At 33.2% G+C, this 9539-nt stretch overlaps 1 protein-coding gene across 1 annotated transcript; it reads left to right on the forward strand.

Moving 5' to 3' along the window:
- Window positions 1-7026: 7026 nt before the first annotated feature.
- On the forward strand, window positions 7027-9535 carry LOC139882906 (histidinol-phosphate aminotransferase, chloroplastic-like; the record flags this gene model as incomplete). Its single annotated transcript, XM_071867156.1, has 7 exons — window positions 7027-7272; window positions 7662-7745; window positions 7886-8040; window positions 8168-8265; window positions 8404-8512; window positions 9159-9316; window positions 9435-9535. Coding segments are annotated over exons 1-7 (951 nt in total), but the record flags the coding sequence as incomplete, so codon positions are not given.
- Window positions 9536-9539: the final 4 nt, after the last annotated feature.

The following is a 9539-nucleotide window of genomic DNA, read 5'->3' on the forward strand; positions in this document are numbered from 1 at the left end:
GATCTTTCCCTTTGCTAATGTTTTGGAAGAAGGAAGAAAAAACACCCAAGATAGGTTTTCTTGTCCTGTGTCAAGACACTTCTCATTAGTTTTCTCATTAGCTTCGATCAGTTTTGAATGTCACTACTTTTTGGCAGAGGAGTGTAGCCTAATTTTATTTTTTCTCTAAGTTTAGTGTTGCTTTATAGTAGCATTTTATAGTTCGTTCGCCTGTTGTATCTTGCACTCATCACACATTTTCATGAGATTTAACAAATCTGTGCCAAATTTTCTGTAAGTTGACGAAATCAATTGTCTTCTGTAATGTCTTCAAGGTTAACTTGATCGCTCTGATCAGTCTTCAAGGTTAACTTGATCGATCTGATCAGAGCGAATTCGAGAGTAATCATCTCGAATTCAAATTCTGTTGGTTTGGGCTCAAAAGAAAGAAGGTTCTCATTTCAATTGCATTAAAAATGTACGAAAAATATCAAGCTCAAACTTTTATTGATTAGTAATCACTATGATCACAGCATTAGCAGTGAAGTAACAAATTCCGATGACAGTTACCTTTCCTAAAGTAAGATATCATAATGCTGAATCTCTTGCCTAATATCATCAGACAAGTTCATCATTTACAACTAAAGCAGAGAACTAACAAACTAAGTCCTAAATGTGACGATGGAATGACGAGCAGCATCCCATGATTTTTGAGCACATTGTCAAAAGTTGTAGTCCGTATCATACAAGCATAAACTTAGAAATTATTGGAAGAAGGAGACGTGAGGCTTTGCTAATGAGAAGCCACCCACAGAATTACTATCATCTAGTAAAACCAAGCTCTCTTCGAACACTCTTATCATCATCGCATCCCCGGAAAGTGTCACAAACTCCTTTTCTTTACAATCAGGATCAACTGAACAGGCCTTTAGTTGCATTGGCAGTCGATTGGGGTATAAGCGTGCTTTCCGCAAAATCTCCTCTTTAAGCCTAAGCCCCAGTATATATAGACAAGTTAGCCTGTAAGGGCGAGAAAGCAACGACTCTACTTGTTCAGAACTAAATTCCTATATCTTGGTCCACGACTCCATATGAGCATATTCTTTCATCATCCATACTTCTAAAGTACTAGTATTTTGTACGCAGTTTCCATAGCTATATACACTACCATCACTGTAACAAACTGCAATCGAAGTCTGCTTATATAATGTTAGCTGAATCGAATTTGACTCTTCCTGAGTAGAGCAGCCACCATTCTCGAGTCGACTCGAGACGATGCAAGGGAGGTTAGGGAGCCTATGTTGGCCACGGTTCAGTCCAGATCGGTTCTGGTATACAACTGAGTCACGGCTTGATATTTGATGAACCGAATCGGGTTTTCTATAATGATTTTAGATTTGCTTGGAAATGAAATGACATTCAATTCAAGACTCGTCAATTTCAGCAGAAGAGCTTTTTCTTTTTTTTAATATATATAATTGAACTACTAATTCGTTAATTAGTTCAGATAATCTACATTCGACCTCTGAAATTTAAGTAGAAGAGAACATTAATTTGACGCATTTAAATAAAGAAAGAAAATCTAATTTTACTAATTAAATGCGTTTTCTATTCACTACAAGATATATAAAAGGTTATGAACTTCTTAGTTAATAGTACAGCATATAATAAAGGAAATGCAGTTAATTGAGTTGGTGGCGTGTCATTCTCTAATTCTAATTAAGTCCAATATTCTTATTCTAGTATATATATAAGTTACCTCACATACAGAACAGAACAAAGGGAAAGGACAAATAATTTAACATTTTCTAGTCTACACAGGTCAAGTCTCATTTTTTTGGTCTGTTTATGGACATGCAGCAAAAAAGAAAGCAATTTTTAAATTCAAATCAGTGCATGGTAGGGCCATTGAGAGGCTTGGTCTTGGTTTTCTTTATGAGAGGGAGGCGTGTAGGGTTTTTTGAACTTTTTAAGAGTGATTTGAACGTCAAAACAGTGGCCTGAGGATAAATTTACCAAGTAAAAAAACATTAAAGGGGATCTATACGAGAAAATGAAACTTTGAGGAAGAAATTAAAAGACATTATCGTTTGCACATGTCTAACTTGTTAAGTTATGCAACTCATGTTATACCAAATTTCGGAATCTCAAAACCGTGATTTTGGGGGTCGATATGGGCAGCCATTCCTATAGAGTCGATCTTTTGACCAACTACATTCTCTTTTGGAAAAACAATTCCAAAGTGAAATAATCATTTTCTCGACATGTCGTTTACGGTAATGATAAACAAACTCACCCAAAATCGAATTCATCAGGCAAATCGTAAGCGGATTGCGTCAAACCGTTTATCTTGACAATTTTTTTCTCTATAAATCCAATTTTAGGTGAGTTCAAAAATCATACCTCGATCATGTCAGTGTGAGAGAGTACGTTTATTTTTCAGCATAAGATCGCTATCTCCTCGAAACAAACAGTAAATAAAGGCAAGAAATAGGATGATGAACAACTACCTATATACACTAACTAGTCTATGTAATGTAATGTAAGACTTTTTAAAGACGGGGTCCCCATGCCTACTTAAAAGCGAGTATAGAAGTACTGTAGTAATATACCTCAAGAGGACTTAATTGATAAATGATTTGAAGCTGGAATTGTTGCTTAACAATGGTGAGGTGGCGAGGCGTGATAAATCGACAGTGATTCGGTCCGACAACTTTTAGCGGAGAGCACGGCGGCAACGGCTGTAGCCATCGGTGCCTCCCCGGCTTGCCAGATACTTGGAACCATCTCTTATACGCTTCTCTTTTCAGCTGATCAATGGATTGGATTATTTAGTCTAGGTTTTGATTCAAAGTTAATAGATGGAGAGAAAATTGACCATCAATTGCACATAATTAATTAGATTTAGAAGATTTTTAATTAAATCATCTGCTATCTATATTAGGGAATTTGAGTGTTGTGGAAATAAGTGTTTATTGTTTCTATTATTGTGCAAAAATTGGGCAGTAAGAAGAATGATAAATGGTTCAATTGTAACTTCAAGAAAAAAATGAATGATTTTATTGTATATTCAAAAGTGATTGTTTTTTTTATATCATAACGGCCAAACTAAACCTTTTATTAGACTTCACTATTTCAGAAGCAGGAATCATATTAATTAGATCGTTCGTCTAAGCTAGACTCGATGCAAATAATTGGATGAATCTTGGACATAAAAAAACTAAATATATAGAAAAGATTAATATCACCGTAATGAGCATGAATGACTTATACTCCATCTCTCCACAAGTAGACGACACACACACTTTATTCATACAGGAGTGTATAGTAGATTTCATCTCTTGATTTTTATGGCTGTCGTCTTAATTTTTCGACCGACACAAAGTGTCACAAAAAATTACGCCTATTGAAAAGGATAAATTAGTCTAAATACTTTATTTCGCGCAAACCCTAAAATCGCGAATGTTATAAATACCGCGAAAGTGACCGTGGATGATATGTAATAAAAAAAAAAATTCAGCTCCTATTAGCCGCCACCTTAATTTCTCAACCGACTTGAACATCAAAGTATCTCAAGTCTGCAATTTTAATTTCTTTTCAATTCCGTTTAAACCTTTGTGATCAAGGAGAATGTCTTCAAAATCAACATATGGAAAAGAACGCATGTATTATTTGTGATGCAATCGTCTTGGATCGGATTAATGATTTACCAGAATTTAGGTATGAAAAATTTCTCCCTAACTATTTTATATTATATTTTTTTGGGTGAAATATTTTAACCCCTAAGGTATTACATAATATACCATCACCCCCTTCTTAGTTCCAAAATTAATTTAACTTCCCTACTTTTACAAAATAATATGTGATTACCCCCTTCGTCAAATTTTCTGTCAGTTAACCATAATTTTGACTGTTAACTTTGGGAAAATACCGTTTTACCCTCATAATTTACCCATTATTTATCATTTTCTTCTTAATAATAATACCAATTAACAAGATAATTTTTTTTAAATAATTATAATTTACAGTTAAGTAATAATTAAAATACTACATTGATGTTAATTTTTAAAATTTATAATTTGATAGTAATTATAATTATAACTTTATATTGAAAGTGAAATTTAATTAGTAAATGATTTTAATACATTATATTTTATTGAGTATGATTTTATGTTAAATTAATGCGAATTGTATAACTACAAATTCCAATATGTAAATAATATAGGTTATTAAATAACTATATATTTTTAAATCAAAATTATAAAAAAATTATATTTAAGAGGGTAAAATAGAGATTTAAAAAAGTTAACGGTGAAAATAATAGTCAACTAACGGAAAATTTGACAGAAAAAAATAATCGTATATTATTTTGTAAAAGTAGGGAGATTAAATTAATTGTGGAACTAAAAAGGAAGTGATAGTATATTAAGTCATATTTTAAGAGGTTAAAATATTTCACCCGAATTTTTTTTAATCTTGTTAAATTTGAAGATCTGTACACCTTCCTCATGGATATATTATAATTTTTTTAATCTTTTTAAATTTGAAGCACTCGAGAGCCTTGTACATAGATGCAAGAAAATAAAAGTTTTGAAGATTGCCAAAGGTGTTTCCATGGAACAACTGAAAAGACTTCTAGATATGGCTCCTCAGCTATCGAAAGTCGGTATTGTGGCAGATTCTCAAAAGCTCTCACAACCTGGCAAAATGAACAATCAGGAAATTCATTCAAGAAATGTAAAAATTGTTTGTGTTCGTTTATTCCATAAAACGGAAATGAACATGATCAAACATGATTGTTCATTCTGGCTCATTTTTCAAAATTCATTTGATCTCAAATCCATCATGTTTTTAAGTTAATTTCATGTTTATTTGGTCAAAATACGAATGATTTCTTTTTAAACCTGAGTTATAGTAGTTTAGTTAAAAATATAACATAATTGGTTCAAAATTTTAGTTATTTTGAACATTCATGAAATAAATGAAAAAAAAAGAGGATAAAATATGAATGAACAATTTCTTGTTTGGTTCGTTTTTGTTCCGTTTATATTTATTCATATTTTCCGTTCATTTCTTCCCCACCTTAGATTTGCATGACGCATCAGATAATTCGAATATCAAATTATTTTCCCTATCGGAGAAAGATTGATGGTTTTGAATTTGAATAACTCACACATATGAGATCACCAACGTTTGACACAACTTTTACCTCGCTGTTCTCTTCTTCGATGATTTTGGATAAATTTTTCTTAGTTTGTCTGTACCAATCCTTTTGATAGGCCCTTGAAGAGAGAAAAAACACATTATTTAGTTAAAACTAAAGACACAACTTTTTGGTATTGTACTAATCGGAGACTGCTCGTTTTTGGATGAACTAATGTTAATCTACCTCATTCCTATATATTAATACTTGGCCAAACTATATATATGCATATGCTCCCCATGCTGAGGTAATCAAACTCAACAAACTTTTATGCTTATCTAATTTGGCGTTCGTCCCCAACGATTATCGTTATGATTGACATTTTGGTCCTATGTCATCAGAGGCAGATACAGGTAGAACCCGACTGTGGGAAAAAAAATTATAGGTAGTCAATAAATAAATAATTGTTTCGTAGAGGATCGCTAGAGAATAAGTGTTTCAGTGGTAGTTAGGGGGAAGTTTTCTATTTTTTTGTTTAATGCTTGGTCCTGGGTTCAACTACCCTTGACAGCAATATATTATATATCACATATAATTTTATATGTACTTTTAAAGAAGTTTATTCATATTAATTTTAATAACTAAAATACATAATTTAATAATATGCATAATTATATTATTAGGATATTTTTTTTGAAGTAATCATACATAAACAATCTTAAAGGAAATAATTATATGTAATATGTTTAATAGTGCTACTAAAAAATATTCTTTCCGTCTTTTAATACATGATTTTTTAAGCTGTTGGCACAAAGAATGAGGTGGAAGAAAAAATTTAATATATTTTGATCTAAATTATACATAAGATTCATCCATTTCAAAACAAAATAAAAAGTTTAAAAAACATGTATTACGAAACAGAGGAGTAAAATTTTCTAGATCAATTTTATTTTGATATTAAAAAAATGTAAATAATAAATATTTTAATATTTAAAATATATAATTTTTATTTGAATTGATTAATTATAAATTATAAAAAACGTACTAAGTTTCTAAGTAATAACATTAATAAATTTACTCTAAAATATTTGTTAATATTAGTAACATGCTTATATCCGGTCCCTCCCGCATAGCAATCCTAGATCCGTTCATGTATGTCATTATAGTTTGAATTGGAAGATTGTATTGATCGAAATTGTAATTCGGCATGCTATCATTATAGTTTCATGCATTGTATCTTCCACAAGTTAACTTCCAATGAAGAGGAGTCTATGAAGACATAGAAATCCCTTCTAAAGCTCATGTTTTTCCGGTCGATCAAAGAGCAACTCAAAAAGGAAAACAACGTCTCCAAAAAAGATGATTCAACAACCACGTGAGAAAACTAGGGCCATCCCATCGTACTCGAAAAGACCGATGATTGAAAAATTCATTCCTTGTCATGTCAGTTACCAATAAAATTAAAGTATTCTTGTTTGTTAGAACGTATTTCTTATGTAACTCTTTCGATTCACGGAGAGGGAAAAGAAAAAATTTGTTGGGTTATAATTAATAATATGAAATATATATGATGAAATCATATTGTTGTTTTAGGAACTATTTCTGATCAATTAAAGCTATATGAAAAATTTCTTTTGGGTACTCCTACTCCATTTCTCGTCTACTCAATTAATTCCTTAATTATTGAAAATGACGTCTAGGTTTTGGTTTCTGATTTGTGAAAAAGTTTAAAACGGAAAAATCAAAACTTTGGTTCACTCGAACTTCGGTTTGGTTCATCCTTATCGATCAAATCCTCAGAAGTGAAAATCGAATCGAATCGAATTTGACTCTTCCTGAGCAGAGCAGCCACCAACAAACATGTACTCCATCTCATTAGCATTGTTTTTCTTCGAATTCAATCCATGGGTGTTACCGATATCAGTCGGACTTGTTCGATTGAGCTCAACAAGAGCTTTCGGAGTCATTTTTTGATTCCTCAAAGACACAATTTTTCATTTGTTTCTGCAAAGCAAAGGAAGTTCATCGCTATGTCAACCACTGTAGAGAATGAAATCAAAGAGGGTCATCATCTGAAGTTGACTGGGGATTCCTTCATCCGTCCTCACTTGAAGAATTTGTCTCCTTATCAGCCCATTTTGCCTTTTGAGGTAATTCCTTCACACCCATTTGAGCTCTCTTTATCCTATTTCAGATGAATTTATTTGTATAACTCATAGATGTAGATGTTTGTAGTTTGGGTAATTGTTTTTCTGTACTATGGATTCCCATTGGTGTGTTTTTGTACACATCTCTTCATTGCTGGTCCTTGCCTTCTCTCGGTTATTTGAAAGGTTTGGTAGTGTAAGTTGTCTAAATGAAATACTGTGTTCTTTCCTGCTGCATTCATCATGAGCACTCTCTCCCCTGGCGGCCTGCTCGTTCTATGTGTTCAGTGAAAGCTTTTCCCTTGTTGCCACCCAAGCTTTGAGCTTCGAGATAAATTATAATCTAAGAAACTAAATTGTTCTATTTAAGGGACTGAAGTTATCTTCTTCAGGTTTTGTCAGCACGACTTGGAAGGAAACCCGAGGACATCATCAAACTAGATGCAAATGAAAATCCATATGGTCCACCGCCAGAGGCAAGTTGCTTATCCATTACATCATTGTTCTGATTTTATTGGACTTGCAAAATGTAAAGGATATTGAATATTCATGGCTGGTTCCTTTTTTTGTAGCCGGCAACATTCATAGAGTTTTCTCTGTTCTATGGTTTTAGTAGGTTTTTGAAGCTTTGGGGCAATTGAAATTTCCGTACGTCTATCCTGACCCTGAGAGCCGTCAGCTTCGTGCCGCCCTTGCTGCAGATTCAGGGCTTGAATCTGATTATATTCTTGTGGGATGTGGTGCAGATGAGCTTATTGATTTGATTATGCGGTAAGAATTTGAAACTTCTCGTTCCATTAGTTTTACTTGGATTTATCCATTTTTGTGAATATCTATTCTTAACTTCGGCACTTTTTAATCTTTTATTACTGAATGATAACTTGATTTCTTGTTGAAGATGCGTTTTGGAACCTGGTGACAAGATTCTGGACTGCCCTCCTACTTTTACAATGTACGAATTTGATGCTGCTGTTAATGGTGCAAGCGTAATTAAAGGTTGAATCAACCTTTTTCTAAAATCTTGATTTAGCTTTTTCCATCTTCCTAAAATTATTTGTCCTTGGTCATATTCTCCTTTCATGCACTCTTATTTTCTCTAATTGTAACCATTTATATTTTCCATGTAATTTGCAGTACCCAGGAACCCAGACTTTAGTTTGAATGTGCAACAGATTGCTGAAACAGTCATTCGGGAGGAACCAAAAATTATTTTCCTAACTTCACCAAACAACCCTGATGGAAGGTAATTTTCTGTTTATTTTTCTTGTCCAAATTTTCCATGTGTTCCGAATTATCATTTTATTGCTGTAAATGAGGTTATTGCTGCATATGCTTCCCTCCAGTGGAAACCAACGCCGTAATTTTTTTAGCTAGAAGTAGAACTCCCACATTAGAATGCCAGTCAAAGGGTAATGACTTCTGTGAACTAGGTTGACTACTTCATCCTCTTGAGTTTGAGCTTTGGGATTAAAATGACTACTTTGACTAGGCTACTACCAAACACAAGAAGCTTTGGTACTACTACTAGGCTGTCTTTCCACTTTGTTCGTCAACTGTATCAGTCTTGAAAAATCTTACTGCTTTTGTCTAAACAAGCATAATGAGTGTTCATTCGTAGAACACATCCAAATGCCACATTCTATATTGAAAACTAGTTGCACTTCTGCACGTTAATTATCCCTTAATCTATCGTTGTTCTTAAAAGATGTTATGGTGTCTTCAATATTTCCACATGACTAAAGTTTGCTAGTTAGGTTGGAATGCAGTATCGCTGATGTACAAGATTTCAAACATTATAAAGATACGACTTAATGAATGAAACCATGTGCCTGTGGTACTTGAAATCATTTTCTGATTTTTTTTTTCTCTGTGCTAATGTTGTATGGCAGCATTATTAATGATGAAGTTCTATTGAAGATCCTTGAGCTGCCAATATTGGTGGTCCTAGATGAAGCATATGTTGAGTTTTCTGGACTAGAATCCAGGATGACATGGGTTAAGAACCATGAAAATCTAATTGTTCTTCGGACTTTTAGTAAACGAGCTGGTAGGTTCACAAATTCTAGCTCCTTTTGTTTTGAAGAATATTGACGATTACAGTCTAAAGATCCATTTCTTCTCACGTTACTCTGCTGGAAAACTATTGAAAATGATCGACGATGCAGGTTTAGCTGGACTGAGAGTAGGCTATGGAGCATTTCCTTCGAGCATCATCGAGTATCTTTGGAGAGCAAAGCAACCATACAATGTTTCAGTTGCTGCTGAAGTTT

The sequence above is a fragment of the Rutidosis leptorrhynchoides genome, unplaced genomic scaffold, assembly GCF_046630445.1.
Source record: "Rutidosis leptorrhynchoides isolate AG116_Rl617_1_P2 unplaced genomic scaffold, CSIRO_AGI_Rlap_v1 contig324, whole genome shotgun sequence".
Lineage (NCBI taxonomy): Eukaryota > Viridiplantae > Streptophyta > Magnoliopsida > Asterales > Asteraceae > Rutidosis > Rutidosis leptorrhynchoides.